The 23,515-nt window shown below is 36.6% G+C and overlaps 1 protein-coding gene across 1 annotated transcript; it reads left to right on the plus strand.

Annotated features, from left to right (window-relative positions):
- The first annotated feature begins 849 nt into the window (after positions 1–849).
- LOC114297221 (AP-2 complex subunit alpha-1) lies at positions 850–23,515 on the plus strand. The gene is made up of 27 exons (XM_028241613.2): positions 850–1,390; positions 5,670–5,801; positions 6,677–6,802; positions 7,052–7,114; positions 7,191–7,288; positions 7,379–7,586; positions 8,115–8,186; positions 8,265–8,357; positions 14,835–14,936; positions 15,086–15,183; positions 15,697–15,778; positions 15,925–16,013; positions 17,021–17,126; positions 17,226–17,291; positions 17,945–18,051; positions 18,135–18,239; positions 18,363–18,483; positions 18,671–18,850; positions 18,958–19,200; positions 20,262–20,342; positions 20,502–20,666; positions 21,426–21,512; positions 21,597–21,722; positions 21,884–21,964; positions 22,046–22,117; positions 22,689–22,768; positions 22,853–23,515. Exons 1-27 carry the CDS (start codon positions 1,259–1,261, stop codon positions 22,998–23,000), a joined length of 3,063 nt encoding a protein of 1,020 aa, XP_028097414.2. The 5' UTR covers positions 850–1,258; the 3' UTR covers positions 23,001–23,515.

The raw sequence follows: 23,515 nt of genomic DNA on the forward strand, positions 1-23,515 counted from the left end.
CGTACGTACTATTTCAGCCGTCGATGATACGTACATACTATTTGTCGGTGTGTGTATCGGTGTGACATACGTACTATTTCAGCCGTCGATGATGTGCTGGTGTCACATACGTAGCAATTTAGACGTCGGCACCTCCGTCTGTTTGCAGGTCGGCACCTCCGTAGCAGTCCATTGGTTTTTTCGCATTGGGGGGTTGTGTGACTGTGAGGGGTATGTGGAGCAGGGTTGGTTGTGTGTTTTGTTTTTGGGATAGGCGTCGTGTTACTGCGGTTTGGTGACAACTGAATTTTCCTAGTGTGTGGGTGTGTGTATCGATGTGTATTGCATTGTAAATGTGATTTTCTCAAATTGCAAGCAATACCAATGCTGCTATCGATATGTATTGCATTGTAAATGTGATTTCCCTGGTGTGTGGGTGTGTGGGTATGTGTATCGATGTGGGTGTGTGAGACACATGTAATGTTGATTTGTTGCTCTGGCAATACCAACGCTGCTATTAGTTTGCAAGCCTCATTCCAATTTGATGATATGGTGAATAGTGTGTGCGAGTTAGTGTTGTGTGGCACATGCCAATTGACTCACACAACCAATAAAGCAAAAAACACCTTAGTGCGCTCTTACGTTGTGCGACACCCACTCGATATGCACGTACCCATCACCCAAACCCAATAACCATGTAACACACGCGCGTGATCATTTACACCTGCTACGCTTACACCAAAAACATGTAGTAGATGGTACTACTGTCATTTCACAAACGAAAGGACCAAATGGGACATTAAAAAACATATGAGACTATTTAGATCATAAGTTCAACAAATAAGAGTTATTTGGTAAATTTTCCTTCTATTTTAAGCAAATATCGACATTTGTAATTTACGTTGATTTAAAAAACAAATAAAACCAAAAACGAACACACAGAGTGGAAAAAAAAATAAAAATTGAGAATTGAAATGATGAAATGCAAGTGGTAAAAGTCGTCTTCTCCACTGGCCGACGGCTTTTCCAAATTTTTTCATCACTCTCTCTCACCTTCCCTCGTCCCTCCCTCTCTCTCTAGATCGCAGTCTCTCTCTCTCTCTCTCTAAAGGAACATTCTCTCTGACAATTCCACATCGATCTTCAACAAGATCTCGCTCTTCTTACCCCCTTCGATCCCCCAACGAACGGCCACGATCGAGCGAGCGAGGGAGAGAGAATCGAAGGAGTCGCACTCGCACCGGCGCAGAGGCGTCCTCTCGGCTGGATCTGAGCAGAGATGGCGTTGTCTGGCATGAGAGGTCTCTCCGTCTTCATCAGCGACATTCGGAATTGCCAGAACAAAGACCAGGAACGCCTTCGCGTCGACAAAGAGCTCGGCAATATCCGTACTCGTTTCAAAAACGAAAAGGTTAGGGTTTCTCAATCGTCAACAAAGCAATTTTGATCTACAATCCTGTGTTTCATATAGTTGAAGAGTAATGAAATTGTTCCAATTATTTGCATTTATTTTTTAGGGCAGTTTTGATTAAACGATGTGACTTTTTTTTTTTTCTTTTGTTAAAATTGGACGAGTAGGGTTTTGATTTTCGAACTGTAATCAACATTTCTGTATTAGGTTTTGGACAACTCTTTAATAAGCTAATTTAGCAGAGACTTGAATTTAGTAATAGTTGAATGCGGAGTTGTATTGGTTGGGTCTGTTAGTACTTAGTAGAGTAGATGGAGAAGAGTTTGATGTGCCAAGCAAAAAAATACGGACTTCAGCTATCTCTTTATAGTTCACAATTTTTTTATCTGGGATCCATGTATGAAAAGGTGCTGGTATCTCTATGAAGGTTCTTTTCATTGAATGTGCGGCCTAGATGAATGGGATGATAATTGATCTAGAGTTATTGGTAGTTAGTCCTAAAACCTTAAGGGTGTGTTTTATTTCAGGATAACTACATAGGATTGGACTATTAATCCTATCAAATTCATATTCGTACATTTGGATTACACAAATAGCATCCGGCTTAGCCATACGTAGGATTCTTAATCCTACAAAATTGTAGTATATTTAATACCAAAGCAGGGTAGGTATTAACAATCCCACACATAATTATCCCATGAGATTATTAATCCCATCACTAATACTCCACCTAATTAAACAGGGCCTAATGTCTGTATTTGGCCTGTAGGCTACAAGCAATATCTTTGTCAAAACTGACTAATGATGAAGAAATACATTCCATTTGGACTTGCATCGAGTATGGGAAACATGTGGAGACAATAGGTTCCATTTGGACGTGGAAGATAAATTTCTAAGTCGACAGATTCCAAATGTGAAGCCCATTTATCATTATTGATTGTATCAATGAAGTCTAAGAAACACGGACACGGACATAACACGGACATGCGGACACTTAAATTTTTAAAAAATGTAGGACACGACATATGCAAACAATATAATTTTATATATTTATTATATGTTATATTTTTAAATGTTTAATATATATTTTTATGTCAAATATTTAATTTTATCAAATTTAGCCTCGTTTGTCAACTATACATTTTAGTCAAAAAGTTACTATAAATTATCACATCACTCTTCATACTTTTCTGCATATCTTTTTGTAAAAAGTCAAAAAATTACTAAAATAACATGTTCCCAAACGAAGCCTTAATCTTTAGGTATGTTATTTTAATAAAAAATTAATTTTTTTTTGGAAAAAATAGTCCCCGGCGTGTCTATAGCATGTCCCAAGTGTCTTAGCATGTTCGACATGTGTCTGGCGTGCGTCCATATCTGACACGTGTCGGACCCTCGTACATGACTTTCGGAGAGGTGCCTGTCCTTCATAGAATGAAGTCATATTTTATTCATTGCAATGAAATTCTATAGACATCCAACACAACATAAGAGTGCATATGGGTAATGGGATATATGTTGGGATTTGAACTACTGAATTTAAGATGTTATAGATATGCATATACACACACCCCTTGTATTTTTTTGTGCTATGTTAGTCATTCTTGCTAAATTATTCTCACATTTTAGAAAATGGAGATAACCTTTTGGTGATGTTTATATTTCAATTTGAAATTCTAATCAATGTTAAACGTCAAATGCTCTCACTGAATGGATGACAAATTAGAAATCTTCGGGTTGAACATTATGTAGTGAAGGTATTATTTTTTGAGTATATTTGCTGAACATTACGGTAACGCTTTTGTGTCATATGGGTCCTGTGGAGGGAAAGGAACCCACACACCTTTGAAGATAATGAGACATTAGTGTAAAAGTTTATATTGTGTTTATTGCATAATTTTTCATTTTTGTGTGTCAAGAAAATCTTTGTAAATCCTCTTTTACTGGTATAGATTTTCCAGGAGAACCTTGCTTTACAAATAAATAATAAAAAATTGTAGGCGAACCCAATCTTGGTGTTGGGCTTTTTTGAATTTGTATAGTCTCTTTGTATAAAGGTTGCACCCATTAGGCGGCGCCCTCTATAAATTACTTTTTTTCGCAAGGAAAAAAAGTAGCTGATTCTTATTATCAAAGTGTGATATATAATTCCATGAATAACTTTAGCACAAAATCTTGGCAATATTTTCTATTAGATGCATGGGGTGTCTTTTGTGAAAATTTGCATATTGAATTATGCATGCATATGCTTGAAGTATTTGGGCAAGTAAAGATTGCATGGAGTGTGAGGCACCTTGGTAGAAAGAGCTTGGCAAAATAATTGTAATATGGGTGATGAGATGCTTATTCTTGAAGGGGCCTGAACATGAAAACTCAGGTTTCCACAAAGTCAAGAAGCCATATAATGGAATGCTTTACTGGTACGGAGAGCTAAAGAAAAGTGGTAACTCGAGGATATAGGGGACCAAATTATGAACAAATATGATGTAGTAGAGCTTTAAGAAACTTAGATTGAAACTTCTTGTAATTGTGTTTTGTGATGGATTTGGGGCAAATCAAGCTGTTAGGTTTAGGGGTTTTAAAAGGCAGAGAAGAAAAGTTTAGGATTTGACAGTGGGAAGGAGTTGTAATTGGCTTGAATTTATAAGTGGCTGATTGTTTTATATAGACAATGAGGCACTGTAAGCCCTTCAAATATTTTACAATGTTTTTTTTAGTTGTGTTAAATGAAAGGGCAATAGGCATGTGAGGGAGATAGGGTTGATAGAAGGTTGATTGGAAAGAGTTATGTAATTGAAAGGGGTTCTATGTATGGATAGCAATATGAAACAATAGTTCACAATTTTTTTACAAAAGAGAATGAGAAAAGAAGAAAAAGGGAGGAAGGAGGCTGCATAGTTGCAAAGTTGAGTAGGATTACACAAACACTCTCAAATTCTCATTTCTTAGTTGTAATTCAATAGAAAGACCACATGCGCATTTATCGGATACTATAATTGTCATATTTTCTCTAGAACTAAACCTAAGGGTCCATTGGTACCATTTTAATTGTTCTCATTTTTCTTTTTTCAATTTTCATTTTTTTAGGTTCAAAAAATAAGAAACTGAAAATACATCGTTATTTATCAATTTTATTTTTACGTATACAAAATTTCAATAATTTGGGAATTAAACAATTTTTCAAAATGTTTTTTTTTAATAGATTTTGCTAAAAACACATTTGGAAATATTTTTGCTAGGCTAGTGGTTGATGTGTTGGCTAGGATGATTGATATGGCCAAGGAGGTTGATTTAGTGGATGGTTTTGTAGTACGGAGGGATGACATTTTGGTGTCTCACTTATATTTGTGAAGGTTAAGTTCCAAATCGCTTGAGTACTAAAGTAATGTTAAGCATATAAGTGAGGGCACTCTCACTTCAGTAGCTAGCTTTTGGAGTTGAGTTCTACTCAAAATCATGTAACATGGTATCAGAGTTGGAGTACTCAGCGATGGGTAAGGTTCGTGTCCCTGGCCTACACGCCGTAGGTGCTACCGAGTGAGCATGCTGGGCGTGAGGGAGGGTTTGAAGTTTAGTCTCACATCGCCTGAATACTAAAGTAATGTTAAGCATATAAGTGTGTACTGTGTAGGCACCCTCACCTTAGTAGCTAGCTTTTGGGGTTGAGTTCTATCCAAGACCGTGTAACAGATCTATCCCTTTTTCTTTTATTGACGAGGATAAGATGGTTAATTTGCTATGTTTTGAGGATTTTTGAATTGATTTATGTGCCAGGGTTAATTTGAGTAAGAGTGCAATAATGAGGCTTAATGTTCTATAGAATAGACTGCAAGGAATGGTGGTTCAATTAGGATATCCCATTGAATAATTGCCTTTGAAGTACCTAGTGCTACCTTTTGGGTAATCATTGGTTGAATTCTAATTGGGGTTCAGCTGTGTGGAGAAGATTCGGAAAAGATGGGAAGGACGGAAGAGAGCTTTGATATCTAAGGGGGTAGATTTACTTTGGTCCAATCTGTCTTGTCAAGTATGCCTATGTATTATTTATTTTTTCTTAAGGTTCCTATATGGGTGGCTAATAAGATTGAAAATTTGATGAGGGGAAGAAAGATCGTTTGATTAGTTAGGAGGTGGTTTCTTCACCAAAAACTAGTGGGGTTTTGGGGTTGAGAAGTATTTTACTAAGACAAATCTTTACTTTCAGTGTATTTGGAGGATTGCGTTGTGACTTGGCCTTTGGTTATTGATATATATATATTTTTTCTTGCTATTTTGACAGGGTTTGACACATTATGAAAAGAAGAAATATGTTTGGAAAATGCTTTACATCTTTATGCTTGGTTATGATGTTGATTTTGGTCACATGGAAGCTGTTTCTTTAATATCTGCACCAAAGTATCCAGAGAAACAGGTGTTGTATCCAATCTATCTTTCTAATTTCTTTTACAATATGCTTACCCATTCTTGTATTATCACATACTGGTTTCTTCAATGGCATTGTAAGTGACATGCAGTCAACTTGAATAAGTTGACTCATCGAGTGTAGAGTTGTTGTATGGTGAGTAATGGTGCCTCATAATTATCCTTATGATATATGTTGATCCATAAAAGTATATCTGTAATGAGATTATGGCCCTTGATTGAGCATAACGAGAATCGCAAAACAAGATTATGTAATCAACCCAAATAGTTGTTAATTTTCAACTTCAAAATTTGTTAATTAAGTATTTCAAAACTAATGTTAGTACTTAATTTCCTTTCTTACAGATTCTATTTTATACTTGGTGAAAAGTTGTCAAGCTTGCCATTGCGCTTCTCATCTCTCATAGATATACCTTGCTTTGGTTTTCAGCTCTTGAAACTGAAACTTCTAGTTAACTATAGGTTGAACAAGTTTTCTGATTTTGGTTATCAAATGGGAGCATTTATCCTTCGGTGTTTTGATTGCTTAGCTGAGTCAGCTTTGTCCAGGAAACGAATTTTGTGTATGCTTGCTCTGTTAGAACGTTGGATGATAATCCCAAATTGAAGAAAGAAAGATATTGTAAAATAGAAATGTGGAAGTTGAAATTGGATATTATATCATTATAGTTTGGGAATGCGATTTATAGTTAAAGGATATGTGCATGTTGCTTTATTTGGCAGTGCTTATATATGCTAAAAAAATTTCTTGTTTTCTGTGTTTTGAAAAGGGTTTATGACTCTCTACTTAATCCTTCTGTGTTTTGAAAAGGGTTTATGACTCTCTACTTAATCTAACTTCTATCATGCTACCAATTGCTGCAGGTTGGGTACATAGTGACATCGTCTTTGCTCAACGAGAACCATGATTTTTTGAGATTAGCAATTAATACTGTTCGCAATGATATTATTGGTCGGAATGAAACTTTTCAGTGCCTGGCATTGACTTTGGTATGGCTACAGATTAACTGTTTTACCTCGATCTTTAAAATAACGGCACTTTTAATTGTTTTCACTTTGTTATAATGCATGTATACAACTAGTTGTGTAAATCGTGCATATATACATTACAATCATCTTGGCATATTCTAGCTATGTATAATAACCAGATCCTATACTTCCTGCAATATATGCATTCAAAATCTCTGGAAACTACTTTACAATCTTACCAACTTCCATTTGTTGTAAATACTTGTGCAGGTTGGGAATATTGGTGGGAGAGATTTTGCAGAATCATTAGCACCTGATGTTCAGAAGTTACTTGTAAGAGGAAAACATTTGTGGAGTTAAGTTGACACTAATGTGATGTGAATGATGGTAACCTTTATTTTTCCTTCAGATTTCTAGTAGTTGCAGACCACTTGTGAGAAAGAAGGCTGCTCTGTGTCTCCTTCGCCTGTTCAGGAAAAACTCTGATGTTGTCAATGTAGATGGCTGGTAAGCACAACTGTAGATTTTTTGAGGCAGAAAGTTCTTGGAGTAACTTAGCTTAAGCTTTTATGATTAAGTCTTTTCACCTCATTTCAGGTCAGATCGGATGTCACAGCTGTTAGATGAACGTGATCTGGGTGTTTTGACTTCTTCTATGAGCCTTCTTGTTGCTTTAGTGGCTAATAACCACGATGCATATTGGAGTTGTCTTCCAAAGTGTGTAAAAATATTGGAAAGGCTGGCCAGGAACCAGGATATTCCACCAGAATACACTTATTATGGTATCCCATCTCCCTGGCTTCAGGTTTGTATCCCTCCTTTAAAAAACTTTATTCTATTAAATGATCAGGGCCATAAGTTAATACAAAGACTGGCCAGTCCAAGGATGTTGTTGAGCAGGACAAATCTAAACTCAAAGCTAAAATTTGAATGATCTCCTCTACTGGTTTTAGGACATGGATTAGGGATTACACATGTCCAAAGGATGAGAAAAGGAAACCCAGGAAGATTGCACATTTTTTTTACTAATCACGATATTGATGAATGGCCCAATAAATATTCTATAGAAATATTGCAAATAATTGAAGGAATTGAGCCAAAGAAACAACCAAATTGTGTCCAATTCATACACATGGATTTGTTATGTGGATCTACGTATGATGAGAAAAAATGGAGTACACCGGTGACATATATCATTTTCCTTGGAATTAATGCAAGCTGAATGTTTGAATTTCACTCGATTTGTGTCTTCAAAGTAATAGCCTTATGAAAGTGACTGATATATAGTTAACATACTTTCATTTGTTCCTTAAAAAGTATTTGGTCAGTGCAGGTTAAGACAATGAGGGCTCTTCAATATTTTCCTACTATCGAAGATCCAAACACTAGAAGAGCATTGTTTGAGGTTCATTTTTTTCCAAGGTAATCATTTATTTGTCATTAGATTTCATAGTTTTAAAGATTTCTTTTTTGGTGATTCTAGGTTTTACAACGGATTCTAATGGGAACCGATGTTGTGAAAAATGTGAACAAAAACAATGCATCACATGCTGTTCTCTTTGAAGCCCTTGCTCTTGTAAGTTAGCATCTCTTTCTAAGCTGATTAGTATGTTAAAGCTGCAGTACGATATATATGGCTAAGGTGTTTTTTTTTCATGACCTCATATATTATATATGCAATTCATCCTGTAAGTTTTAAGTTATCTCACTTTTAAATGTTCTTCATGCATTAATATTAACAGCAATGGACTCCAGAAATTGAATATGGTATCATAGTATCTATTTGTGTATATTTTGGTTTGCATATCTGCATGCAAAATAGCAAAAGAATTGAGCAAACAAATAGGGTGATCTTGTCATTTGATTCCTTTCTTGGATGTCAATTCTACGGATATATGATGTGTAAATGTGGAAGGTTTTCTTTTTCTTTTTTTAATTTTGTACATATAGAAGTGCCCCATCAGCACCTTTTTCCTTGTATAAATTTAATTTTTTTAAAAAGAAAAAGTTACATGGAGACATTTACGGATCATAAGATCTTAGACCTCTATAGATTTGTACCAGAACCCTTGTGGATCCCTAATGCACTCGGTAAATCCAATTGATAGATTGTGGGAACAGGGAAGCAGACCTTACGATGAATAGGGGTGCAACTTGAGTGGGCTCAACCCGAGGCCAACCCGAATTTTTTTAGGACTTGGACAAGATATTTTTAAATTTGGTACGGGCTTCAACAAAAATTCAAAAACCCGAATTAAATTTGGACAAACTTGGGCAAAGACGTCAAACAACCCGAGCAATCCGAAACCCGAATTATACATATATAGATAATAAAAATATTAAATATACATATAAGATATTAGCCATTACATGATATGAATGTAATTTAGATTATTAAATCATACCATTGAATATAAATTATATATACAAGTAACACAAAATTTTACAATTTTTATTCTCACTCATCGATTGTAAAGACTACTATAGCGGCATCTCTCTTACATTGTATAAATTATTTGTTTTGATGTTATTAATGATTTTCTTAAAAAAAATGTAAGGAAAGTCTAATTTTAATAATTTCACTGCCAAAAAGAAAAAAACTAAAATTCATTTACAATTCGGGTTTTAACTCTGGTCGGGCTTGAGCGGACAACCTCAGGTTACAATTTGGGCTTGGGTGGGCCTAGGCAGGTCTCAATACAACTTGTGTTGGGTTTGGACAACCTCCCAACCTGACCGAATTCGCCTGAGTTGCACCTCTAACAATGAATAAGAAACTTTTAATATTCTCTGAAAGAGATAAAGAAGGAACCTTATGGTTTGCCGACTCTTCGAAATGTTTTTGAACCCTTTCTAATGGATGCAGTTGGAATTTTATAGAGAGAAAGGATAAGTAACAATGTGTTCAACCTTTAAATTGCCTAAATCTTTCATGGTTTCTATTTTCATCATAAATAATGGTGTTGAAATAAGCAGGATACTAAACCATATCATAAAGGGAGATGCTTTTGAAATAAAAGGAATACTAAGCTGTATCACAGGAGGAAACACTTGCAAGGGATTGAAAATGCTTATACTTTCCATAAGGAATTTGTGTAACTATTCTCTTTGAGATAATTCTGATCTCTGCGAGCATGTGTGTGTGTGTGTGTGTGAGAGAGAGAGAGAGAGAGAGAGAGAGAGAGATGAATTCCCAGAATTAGCAAAAGGAGCCATACAATTCCAATTTGTCATGATGTTCCAGAGGAAGATGCTTTGGAACTTGTCAGAGAAAGAATTTAGGAGGTGATTGTTTTATCCTCTACTGAAAAATCGAGGGTATAATTTCTACTTTTTAACTTTGATCACTGAGAATGAAGAAGTATCCTGCAAGTTTCTGCCCCTAAACCCACCCAAACCTCAAAACACTGAAATTGGTTGGGAGTAGATGTTCCGAGGCGAGCCTAAAGCATACCGACTTAAAAAAAGACATAGGTTCATAATGAGTGCATGGTAGATGATTGATTGTTTCATCATCATCTCTGCCCGTAGCAATTGTTTCGGGAGAGTTCTTCACCTGTTTGCAAATCCCAGGAGTACGAATCCAATTAAGAACTGTGGCTTCTCACAGGTACCTAGGTTTCTAAATTGTTGCAAGGGAAAGGAGTGGAGGATTATCAACTTGGATGAGAAATAACTTGTATACTAAACAAACTTGCTGTTGTTTTGAGAGTATATTTCTTAGTTGAATTCTTTTGCTTTAAGTATAAATAGAAATTAATTTATGTTGTTTCTTGCTGAGCTGAAGCAACACTAGGGTGTTCACTGGAGAAGTTGGTTTAGATGTCCACAATGTGCTGCAGGGGAAACAAATTAGAGGATGATCAACTTTAAGAATAGTCTATTTGTGTAGTGGAGAGTTGCTGTCAATTTGGAAACATCTTTTATTATTGAATTGTTTTGTTTTATTTTTATCTTTTGAATAAGTATTACTGAATAGTTTTCTTTACTGTGATCCAAATAAAAGTTTTTTAATCTCTTTTTTCTTTTTTATTGATTTATAATTCATTGCTTGTAAAGTTGTGATATACGTAATTATAAATTCTGAAACTATTTTTAAAACTTCGACTTCTAGCTTGAGGAACTATAAGCTGGTGGTTAGATTTCTGACAAGTAGGATCCAGAGCATGTTAGATTTCATTGAAACCTCTACTAATGATAGTGATGATCACTTCTCAAAGTTTGAAAGTTTTTTTTATTCAAACATATTCATCAAAAAGAAAAAAAAAGGAAGTTTTTTGTTCAAACATAATTTTGCTTATGATAAGAGTTGTGAATGCGTTATCAACCTCGCTGCTATCTTTTTTCAAGAAAAGTTTATTAAAATATAATGAAATGGGTAGTGGGGTACTTTTGTTGATTCTACATGCAACGCTTGGAGGTTTGATTATATAGTTTTATATCACAGAGTTACATCTCAGTATCAATGAATTGCCAGCCAACCAGTGCCGCAGCTTAAGTAGTTTCTCAGCAATTTTTACATCTTGTACATTTTGTGTTGTTAAAATCTACCTACTCTCCACCTACTTCACCCACTTAAACCTACTCCACTAAACCTAACCCACTACACCACTACCACCTCACCTACTCCACTAAACCTAACCCACTACACCACTACCACCTCCACTTCACCTACTCCTTACCTACTACACACTCACCTTCTTCTATATATAGGAATCATGAATCATTGTAATAAATATCTATACAACAACATATATCAATCAATAATACAATTCTCTATTTCTTTTTTATACATTGAATTTTTACATGGTATCAGAGCCAAGTTAAGAAGCTAATAATTCTGCTTTACCGGCGGGCGGCAGAATCGCCTTGGCCGCCCGCCGGACCTCTACACATACCTTCACTCCGCTGCCACCAATTATTCTTCTTGATCTTGATCTTCTTGTTGTTGCTGATTCAAATGTTTGGTTTTCATCATATGAGGAAAATTCTCAGATGACATAATCACTACTGTTATATTTCTCAGAGATGAAGATTCCTTAATTTTCTTGAGCAAATCATAGCCTGTCATTCCAGGCATACAGTAATCTATAATAATCAGATTCACTTCCAATCCCTAATAATCAGCCTCGCCTTGTTCGGTAATCGGTGAATTCGCATTCTACGACGTCGTCTTCGTCTTCGTCTCACATTGCTCATCATCAGAGTTCACAGGTCGAAGGATCGAATCCACACAGCAACACTTCAAGCTCAAGCTCAAGCTCGGTCTCGTCTGCGGAAAGATCTCTTCTTCCCAGGGGACATCAAAGAAGAAGCTGTTTCATGCGTCCTCCAGGGGTTATTCTTGCTCCTGGTGAGACTATCATAGCAACTGTATTCAAGTTTGTGGAGCCTCCAGAGAACAATGAAGAACCAAATTTTGGGGGACATCAATTCAGCTTGGCCCTGTTGGAACTCTAACCTTGGAGTTTGATGATGGTGATGTTTTCCAGTGGAGCAAGGTCACAACATCCATTTGTAATCTTATCCTCGGTAAAGTGAACCTCAAGTGGTCTAACTTTTTTTTTTTTTTTTATTACTATTATTATTATATCAAATAATCAATGCACTCCTGTTCCCCACTCTACTTTCTTTTCTTTTCTTTTTTTTTCTATTTATTTTAATCCATCTTTTTTGCAAAGCAAACGAAAGTTTGCACACCCATCATCATTTTATTTTATTTTATTTTAACCCCCTTATCCTATTTTGATCATCATGTCTCCACTACCCAATTTTCTTTATTTTATATATATATATATATATATATCTCTTTTTATTATATTATAAAATAAAATAAAATAAAATAAAATAAAATAAAATAAAATCATCATCTCTCCTCCGTTTGATTTCAACCTCCATTATTTTTATTTATTTTCTCCAAACCACTTTCCTTATTTCCCCCATCTTTCATTTTTGATTTCAAATATATTTTTATTATTTCTTTCCTTATTTTTCTTTCACATTATTTTTAATCTTTTTCCCATTCCATTCCTACCATATAGCTTTGCACACAACACCATATTTTATTCATCTCAGGGATCAACCCCGATCACAATTTTACACCAAAAAAAAAAAAACACCAAAAGCTTTGTTTTCTTTTCTGCAGCCGGCCCACCCGCCGACCTCACTTCTTCGCCTATTCCGCCGGTCTCTTCTTCTTGCCTCCGTCCTGGACGGCCCTTGACGGTGTTGCCTCCGTGCTTCCTAGACCACCAAGCAAGTTTCCTCCTCCCTGCTCCTCCACTACAGCATATGGTGGACCTCCAAATCGGAACATCACGGTGGCCTTCCGCTTCAGCTCCTTGTTTTCTGTCTTTAGCATACTTATCTCTGCTCGTGCATCCTTATACATGCGTTGGAGCAGAGCCAGCTGGGAGTTTAACTGTTGCACCTCATTTGTCCTACTCTGCAGCCGGTGCGACAAGTTTGTGACTGCCGTCATCGTCTCCACACAGGACTTCAAAGTATACTGATTGGCTTCAATGTCAGTTTGCACTGCCATTTTTTGCTCCACAGACCGCATAGGAAAGTTCAACGGAGCAAACCCTGGGGCGCTTGGTTGAGGTTCACTGGCCCCCGCACCAGTTATCTCTCTTGTTGACTCGTTAAGGTCTGGAAAGAGAGTGAGCAGACCACGGGAAGACGAAGCCATTTTCTGGACAACAGAGTGTTACAGAGTGTCTCTCTCAGAAATCTCTCTCAGAAAACAGAGTGTTACCGAGTATCTCTCTCAGAAATCTCTCTCAGAAAACGAAGAGTTTTTTCAGAGTTTTTCTAGCAGGTTTTTGTCTCTGCTTCCAAGCCTCAGCCTCCGCTTCGGTTTATAAAGACCATGACAAAGAGGCCGACACGCGTTCTGTCGATCACGTGCATCGCCGCGTGTCTGGCGCACCTTTTGATGGCACGCCTTTTGAAAACATGGGCACGCCTTTTGATGGCACGCCTTTTGAAAGATTGGGCACACCTTTTGAGGGTGCGACTTTTTAAGGGTCCGACAAGACTCTGTAAACTGTCCCGACATTGATTCCGGTTAGCTCCTTTATGGGTCCGACAAGACTCTGTAAACTGTCCCGACATTAATTTCGGTTAGCTCCTTCATGGGTCCGACAAGACTCTGTAAACTGTCCCGACATTGATTCCGGTTAGCTCCTTTATGGGTCCGACAAGACTCTGTAAATTGTCCCGACATTGATTCCGGTTAGTTTCTACAAGGGTCCAGCAAGACTCCGTAAACTGTCACCACAACTGTCACAACATTGTCTGCTACAACGGTCCGACATGACCCCATAAACTGTCTTCTACATCGGTCTGACACCGCCATCCAGTGTCCTCTACACCGTTATGACACCACCATACAGTGTCCTCTACATGGTTATGACACCCCCATACAGTGTCCTCTACAACGTTATGACACCACCATCCAGTGTCTTCACCAATGGTCTGACACGACCATACAGTGTCTCTTATCCTCTTTTATTTTTATGTATTTTCTTGTTTTGTTACTCTCTCCAAACTCAAGTTGGTTAGTTCCTATCCCCCTTGAGTTTGCGGGGGCTGTTAAAATCCACCTACTCTCCACCTACTTCACCCACTTAAACCTACTCCACTAAACCTAACCCACTACACCACTACCACCTCACCTACTCCACTAAACCTAACCCACTACACCACTACCACCTCCACTTCACCTACTCCTTACCTACTACACACTCACCCTCTTCTATATATAGGAATCATGAATCATTGTAATAAATATCTATACAACAACATATATCAATCAATAATACAATTCTCTATTTCTTTTTTATACATTGATTTTATACATTGAATTTTTACATGTGTCTTACAGTTACTAATAACACAATGCATTGTTTGCCCTCTCTCTCTCCCTCTCTCTCTCTCTCACACACACACACACGGGCAGTTTTGCATGGGTAGGTTTAATCTGCTTCACCGTGCTAAGGTTTTTGAGGGGTTCTTTGTGGTTTTATGTGTTCTAATCGCCTTATCACAGGTCATGCATCTTGATGCTGAGAAAGAAATGATGTCTCAGTGTGTTGCCTTGCTTGGGAAATTCATTGCTGTTCGTGAGCCAAATATTCGATATCTTGGTTTGGTAAGTTACGGGAACACAACAGTTCTTATCTCATTGATGCAACTTATGTTCAAAGCATGCCAAGTTGTAGTATGCAAATGTCAGAATTTGGAAGGTTTGATCTGGTTGTTTTCATCTGGTTGCATGATTTATGGATTGATCTGATGCAGGAGAATATGACCCGGATGTTGATGGTCTCAGATGTTCAGGACATTATTAAAAGGCATCAATCACAGATCATCACCTCCTTGAAGGATCCAGATATCAGGTTAGTTTAAGTGCTTTGTAGTTTTTTGGAGATACTTTCTGCTTCTTCACCACGAGGCACAATGATCGGTTACATGGTAAGCAAAAGCAACATTAAATCTGTATTTAATACTGTACAATGCCTATGTTATCTGCATGAACTTGTTGAGAAATTTATTGCTTATCTTAGATGTGTAAAATCAGCTTGACTTGTATCGTAGATGCTGAGCTGATTATATCTTTTCCTGGCATTCTAGATTGCACTCTGTAGCTCCAACAATCTAAAATGCTCACCTAAGCAAACAGTGATGCATTAATCGGGCTGCTTTTCATTACTGATTATTAATGATATTTGAGCTTGTAGGCTTAAGTGTTACGCAGTTGGACTCCCAATCTTTATGTCAGGGGCACAAGTCCCCTTGATACCTACGCATATAAAAAAATATATATATAGTCATTATTCTAAATTCATTCGTAGTGCTAGTATGCTTGTTTATGTACCTATGATTTACTGACAATGATTTAACCCTCATAGTATTCGGAGACGTGCTCTTGATCTGCTCTATGGCATGTGTGATGTTTCAAATGCAAAGGACATAGTTGAAGAATTATTGCAGGTACCATACTGCTGTTCGCAAACAGTTAACTGTCTTTGATTTCAGTTGACATTTACTTAAAATATATATAGTTGGCCGTAAATGATTCTAAAAAAGTTCCTAACCAAAACACAACAAACATGTCGCTGACAATTATCTGTTTTCAGTATCTCAGTTCAGCAGACTTTGCAATGCGTGAAGAATTGTCGCTAAAAGCTGCAATTCTTGCTGAGAAGTTCGCCCCTGACCTGTCATGGTAAGTATTGTATTTCTATAGAAGTGGGAGAGCATATATTCCCTTGTTATATGTAGCTGCATATCATGAAACTGCTGGTGTCATTTCTCACATGTATAGCTGGCATGGGCATAACTCATAAGTGAGCTGATGTATGGTTTTAAATCATTAATCTCTGTTCTGCGTCAGCATAAAATTAGCTACTGTTGTTTCCAACTACATTTGGTTGGAGGGTGCAAGAGAAGTGATAGCTAGGTTTTGCCATATGTAAGCAGTAGCTGTTGAGTTTGATTCCTGGCCTTGCATATGAGGTCAATAAGCTATTGAAAATCGAATACTTGTTTGTGATATTTTGTTGTCCTGCTCTTCCTTTTGATCTGTGTGTTATTGGTAGCAAAGAAATAATACTGATGGATCCTATCAATTTATACTTCCATTACTAAAACTAGTTCCACTAATCGTGAATCTTTCCAAGTATCCAAATAACCTTATTTTTTGGTTGAAAATGAACTAGATTTCTGTGCCATTATGACAGTTTTTAAGGCCATGAAGTATTGAACCATATGGATTCTCGTTTTTTTTTTTTTTTTAAAATCTATGTGCCAGTATTACTGTTCATTTCCACCCCATTGCTCAATGAGCATCAAGAACTGAAATCTATCTGTTTTCCAACATAGATCAGAGATTGTGACGTCAAAATTATTGGGCTGGGATGAGGGCTGTAAGGTTTACACAACCAAGCTTGTTGATAATTTATATATCATACTATTTGGTTATAAATGAAACACAAAATTTAAATACTTAAAAAACTGTTGCTCTACAATTTTGTATATCCAATTTTTTGTTGATCATACCGCAGTAAAATATTTGATTCGAATAATTCTTCCTGAGCTTTCCGAGTTTTTATTTAATCAGATATTGCAAAATGTTTATTTATATATTTATTTATAATGTACATTATTGAAGGGACATCCTTTTGTTATTGTATATGCTACTTATGCTATCATTCTTTTCTAATCATTGTGCAGGTATGTGGATGTGATCCTTCAGTTGATTGATAAAGCAGGCGATTTTGTCAGTGATGACATTTGGTTTCGTGTTGTGCAATTTGTTACGAACAATGAAGACCTACAGGTGACTAAAACTTTTCTTACATATGCTTCATTATTTGTCTTGTCTTTTTATGAAATTCATTCATTCACTATTTGCCTTACACTTTTTATATTTCATTAGCTTTATGCAGCAGTAAAAGCCAGGGAGTATCTTGATAAGCCTGCTGTACACGAGACAATGGTCAAGGTGTGTATATGTAATTTTTTTTATGATTCATAAAGCTGTGTATATTTTGCCCATGATTCATTTACATTTTCTGATAAAATGTGAAAAAGAATATATTTTAACTCAAACATTAGAGCTAATGTTTAGTTTGACCCTTTGGTGCTGATACAACCCGACATTGTTGTGGTACACACTTTTAGTTTAGCAGTAAATGCATTTTATTGATATTGCATGTTGTTGACATGAAGAATAAGGACTTTGTTAAGATACTGATGCCTGTCCCTTGAGCAAGATGCTGTCATAGTTTAGCAGAAGCCCATTCTGTTGCACTATATCTGTTGGACTTGGAATCTGTGGCTTTTTGTATTAGGCCTTACAAAGTGGTATTTTTGTTTTTTACAGAATGGGCATATTTTGGATTTTGCCAGCTCTGAACTACCTTCTTATGTTTAATATTGTGTCCTCTCTTTGATAGATTAATTACCAAGTTCCTAACCATTTCATAATTTTTTATTTAATTAATCAAGTTATTTATTTATTTATTTATTTTGGATAAGTAAAAACCATTTCATAATTTAATTACGCATCCCAAGATTAATTATCGAGGAACTTTTTTTGGATCAAATCAATTGCAAGGCATAATTGTATTTGGGCATTGGGTTTTTTGGGAGCAGGTCAGTGCTTATATCCTTGGAGAATACAGTCACCTTCTGGCCAGACGGCCTGGGTGTAGTCCAAAGGAGATTTTTAGCATCATACATGAGAAGCTTCCTACTGTTTCGTAAGGGCACTTGAACTTCTGCTTTCTTGGTAATATTTGTTGTTCATCATTTAAGTAACTTAATGGACATTATGCATCATCAGGACTTCTACGATTTCCATTCTTCTTTCAACATATGCTAAGATTTTAATGCACAATCAACCCCCAGACCCAGAATTACAGAATCAAATTTGGGCAATTTTTCACAAGTGAGTTTTAACCCATTCTGGATTGTAATTTTTTCCTTTCATTTATTTGGAGCTTGTGGTTCATGCTTTCTCACAAAATGCCTTGAAATTCTTTTACACTGTCTTGCCCTTCTTTCTTTCCAGATATGAGAGTTGTATTGATGTTGAGATACAGCAAAGAGCTGTTGAATATTTTGCATTGAGTAGGAAAGGTGCAGATTTAGTGGATATATTGGCTGAAATGCCTAAATTCCCCGAGCGCCAGGTATGTGATCTACAACATTTGAGTACAATCGGATTCAGCCCAATTTCTTTTAAGAATTGTTAGCCCAGTTTCTTTTAAGAATTGTTAGCCCAGTTTCTTTTAATATATATGTATATATGTGCACATATGTATATACATGTATGATACTGTTTATGACACTGATAGTAGTATTTTCTTTTGTATTTAGTCTGCATTGATTAGAAAAGCTGAAGATACTGAAGCTGATACTGCAGAGCAAAGTGCTACTAAGTTGCGGTCACTGCATCAAACTTCTAATGCATTGGTAGTGACTGACCAACGCCCTGCCAATGGAGTGCCACCTGTGAACCAGCTTGGTCTGGTGAAAGTGCCCGACATGAGCAATGTGGTGAGACATGTTTGAGCAGGATTTTATGAACCATAGAGTTGACAATTTGAGATTCTATTAATTTTAGCTTCACTTAGAAACTGATCAGGGGTTGACTATTTGGACAGGATCATAACTCAGCAGATCAAGGGGTGACTGAGGCGAATGGGACTCTGACTGTGGTGGATCCACAACCGCTTGACCCTTCAGCTGATGTCCTTGGTGATCTCTTAGGTCCACTGGCTATTGAAGGACCTCCTCATGTTGCTGCCCAATCTGAGCATAATTTGGTCTCTGGAGCAGAAGGTGCTCCAAATGCAGAAGATGCTCTAGCACTCACACCTGTTGAAGAGCAGAAAAATACCATCCAGGTTTCTGTTGCTTTATTACATGCCTTATTGATTGGGTTCTGATTAATCATTTATTTGACTTCTTGCTAGACTAGGATATCTAAGATTCATATGCCAAAATAGAGTTCGTAACTGCAACTTGTTTAGTTTGTCTGAATTTTTGAAAATTGCTTAACGTGATCAATAAACTCAGTGTTGGTTTTCTGATAAACCCCTGAAACTTTTGGACATGTGAACCTCTTTGAATAAGTAATGTCTTCTCTAACATATACTCTATTCTTGCTGCTCAATCATGTACCAATGAACTTATTTCCTCTAACAAGCACCAAGATGTTTGGTTTAGTGTGACTTGAGGCTAGTCACCCTTCCAATTGAGCAAGCATAACATGTTCTAGTCTATCTGGATCACTGACACCCAATTAGTTATCCTACAACTGGTAACCTTTAAGAATAAAGTACTTAGAAAAACTGGTCTCATATGCTTCTACCTAAATTTTTTTGAAAAGATTATGTTTTTATGAAACATCAAGCTGGCTGGTTCCGGTCCTGCTCAACCTGACAATATTCTAGCCACCCAAGCCCAAAGCTTTTCTGGGATGGGCACAGCTTTTCCTGCTACCCTATAGAGATAATAAGAATGATATTGTTACTCGTCTTAAATATTTTTGTTCTAGTGGTTAGGATATTGAGAACAGTATGCAGACGTAAATACTCTATATTTGTGGAACAGGCTTTTAATGACCATAACAATAATAATTTACCAGACCTCTTTTCTGGTTAATGACTGTTATACTAGAAGACTTGAATCCTTGACCATCATGCTTTGACCACTGTACAGGGGATTATTATCATTTTGACCTATTGTTTTCTATGTTCTGAATGGCTATGGGTATTTGTTGTTGATACATAAAGAAAAACAGACTGCACCGTATAGCAATTCCGCATTGCAATTTTATCTGGTTTTATCGGCATTTAGAAATTCTGATTAATAGCTTTACTGCTACGCATTATAAAGTAAAGACCAGACTTACATGTGCTATTTGTACCTTTGAGTTCTGAATGACTGATTCATAATTTTGCAGCCAATAGGAAATCTTGCAGAAAGATTTTATGCTTTATGCCTGAAAGATAGCGGTGTGTTGTACGAGGATCCTTATATTCAGGTATGCAGCCCTTTTGAAGATTTTGGGTTGACTGTTTGCGTATTGAAACATAATTGTTAAGTATTTTGTTATTGATGAAAAGAATCATCTCTGGTAATTATGTGAGTTGACAGTGATTAACCGAGGCTTGTATTAATTTTCTTTTAAATATTTTCCCAGATTGGCATTAAAGCGGAATGGCGCGCCCATCAGGGTCGACTTGTTCTTTTCTTGGGAAACAAGAATATTGCTCCACTAGTTGCAGTTCAAGCTGTGATATTGCCTCCCTCCCATCTGAAGATGGAGCTCTCATTAGTACCTGAAGTTATTCCTCCACGGGCACAGGTTAGACAACTGCTGATGCTTTTAATTATTCACAATCATGGTTGTTGGAATTTTGCAACATCAATTCATACGATTCAACAATACAAGTTTCAGCCAAAACGATTTGATTCGTCCTAGTAAACCTTAAATTGAGTGAATCTTATTCAATTGTGATTCAGTGCGATTCATTACGAGTCACTGTGATTCAATACTATTTACATTATGCATGAAATGACATTGTTTTTGTAAAATAAAAAAAGTGATTAATTAATTATATTGATATACGTGATTATATATATACTTGGTTGCTCCTCTAAGAGTTACCTAGTAGAAGGTATGACTATTCCTTATTCCATTCCTTCTTTTTATTACTAATTAGATAATAGAATCGGTATTTCTCATGATGCATCGCCTATTTATTGTTCTCGCTCGGGAGCCAAAACAAACACGCCTGCTACCTACTGTACTGGACCTTCGACCAGGCATTCTACCACACATATACAAGTAATTTAGTTATATTGATACTAAATGCACTTTAAATATTGTGTATTTTTATAAATTATATGTATATAAATATATATAATTATATATTATGCTAAATAACGCGAATCTTATTATTCACGATTCACTATTTTAGCAAACCAATTCACAATTCGATTTTTTATTTGATTTGACAACAAAGTTCATAATCACTGATTATTAGCTGGCTCTCGTGTGTTTTTTTTTTTTTTTTTTGTTAGTTCTTCTACTTCAATTGTGACATGTTTTTTTGTTGCTTAGGTGCAATGCCCTCTTGAAGTCGTCAACCTCCGCCCAAGTAGGGATGTGGCTGTTCTCGACTTCTCCTACAACTTTGGAACACATGCGGTATTGCCTATAAATGAGATTTATGTGGTATTTCCTAGGTGTAATTCTCGTAACTTCATGAATCTTATATTTGTCCTTCTACAGGTCAATGTCAAAGTTCGTCTTCCTGTTGTCTTGAATAAATTTCTTCAGCCTATATCAGTGTCTGCCGAAGAGTTTTTTCCCCAATGGAGATCACTTTCTGGACCACCTTTGAAACTTCAAGATGTTGTATGTACACTCTTACCTCCTTGTTGGCCTTTGTGTACATAACACGTGCCTAGCGTTCTGAATTTTATTTTACTGCTTTTGTTGGGTACTGTCATTTTTTTTTTGGGCAAATATATATATAAATTTTTTCATCTTGCCTTTTTGTGTATGAAATTGGACAGGTTAGAGGTGTAAGACCAATGTCTCTCGCGGAAATGACAAACTTGTTTAACAGTTTCCGGTTGTTGGTTTGTCCCGGGCTTGTAAGTTTTTGATTCCTTCCACCTGGGACTCCCTCTATCAACTTATATAAAGTTCGCTTACTGTTTGATTTCATGCTTCAGGATCCAAATGCCAATAATTTGGTTGCAAGCACGACCTTCTATTCAGAGAGTACGCGAGCCATGTTATGCTTGGTAAGATTTGGCTTTTAATAGCTAGGTATTAGCTATCTACATTTATAGTTAATCCCGTCATTGCTATTGTTAAATATGCATTTGACAAAGAACCTTATGGTGCAGAAATGATCACATAGGTCCAGTACACCACGTGATTGCTTGCCCGTCCAATTTTGTTTTATGATTTGTCGACCATATTTTTATTTTTATTTTTTGGGTCATACTAGCATTTAGCGCTCTGCTATAGATCAGGCACACAGCCAACATAGTATTCCCAAAATACAGAATGATTACTGATGGTGGGATATATAATGGTTAAACACCTAGTCTGAAAGTTCTGTGTCTTCATGCTTGGCTGAAGTCTACCTCGGTCAATCGTTCAAATTTTATAACCTTTTAGATGAAAATAGTTGCAGGAAAATTACTCTATATTGCTGTATTCTCTACTAGTTTATGAAAATTTTGCTGCTTATCTCTTGAGGGCTGAACTCACTTATAGACAAGTTAAAGCTGATGTAGCAAAAAATAACAAATGTCTTCACAATGTGATGCCAAATGATTTATTATTATTATTATTGGTGATATTCAGATAAGAATCGAAACAGATCCGGCGGACAGAACACAGCTGCGTATGACAGTTGCCTCAGGGGACCCCACACTAACACTTGAGTAAGCCGCCCTACTTTCAGGTTCCGACTTTGTAGAATTTAACTAAATTCAACTTGATGCCAAATTTGACTGACATTTGTACAGGCTAAAAGAGTTCATCAAGGAACAATTGGTTAGCATTCCTACAATTTCAAGGGCACCTGGTCCGGCAACTCCACAGCAAGCTCAACCAACCAGTGCTCCGACAGCAATATCAGATCCCGGCGCTATGCTTGCTGGTTTGTTTCAGTAAAAGTGAAAATGTGATTAATTCAAGATTTTTTTTCGACACTTTGTAAGACTCAGTATACAGCCTTACACCCATTATCTCCCCCGTCCCCAAAGTCAACAGGTGAGTTAAATAGAAATGCGATGCAAGGGCTATCGGACTTATGAGCGTATATGTGACCGGCTCTGTGTTTTTGAGTTGGATTTCTTAGGGGGGGTGGGATGGGTCAGGCGTTTGAGATGAGATTCTTTCTGCACAAATCATATTTGTGCCTTGTGAGTTTTTCCTATTTTGGGGTGAGGGTTGGTTGTCTTTTCTTTTTTTCTTTTTCCTCTTTTTTTTTTTTTTTTCAATTCTATTACCTTTTCCTCGTTTTAATCTGGCGAGGTTTCAGTGGATTGGTATTCTGTAATATGAATAGTATGTGAGGTGGTGAATGAAGGTAGGATTGGTTGTAGCAAATTCATTTGTTTGTGGATATACATATTTATTTTTCCAATAAGAGCAATTATGAGGGGAAAGAAAAAATTAATGTAGCA

This window comes from Camellia sinensis, chromosome 12 (assembly GCF_055761805.1).
Source record: "Camellia sinensis isolate YWXY chromosome 12, ASM5576180v1, whole genome shotgun sequence".
NCBI lineage: Eukaryota > Viridiplantae > Streptophyta > Magnoliopsida > Ericales > Theaceae > Camellia > Camellia sinensis.

What these genes read in the sequence shown, in the direction of transcription:
- LOC114297221 (XM_028241613.2), top strand. Translation starts at nt 1,259, where the DNA reads ATGGCGTTGTCTGGCATGAGAGGTCTCTCCGTCTTCATCAGCGACATT. An exon ending in TGCCCGACATGAGCAATGTG is followed by an intron (nt 18,851 to 18,957) that starts GTGAGACATGTT and finishes CTATTTGGACAG; the next exon opens with GATCATAACTCAGCAGATCA. An exon ending in CTTTGAAACTTCAAGATGTT is followed by an intron (nt 21,723 to 21,883) that starts GTATGTACACTC and finishes GAAATTGGACAG; the next exon opens with GTTAGAGGTGTAAGACCAAT.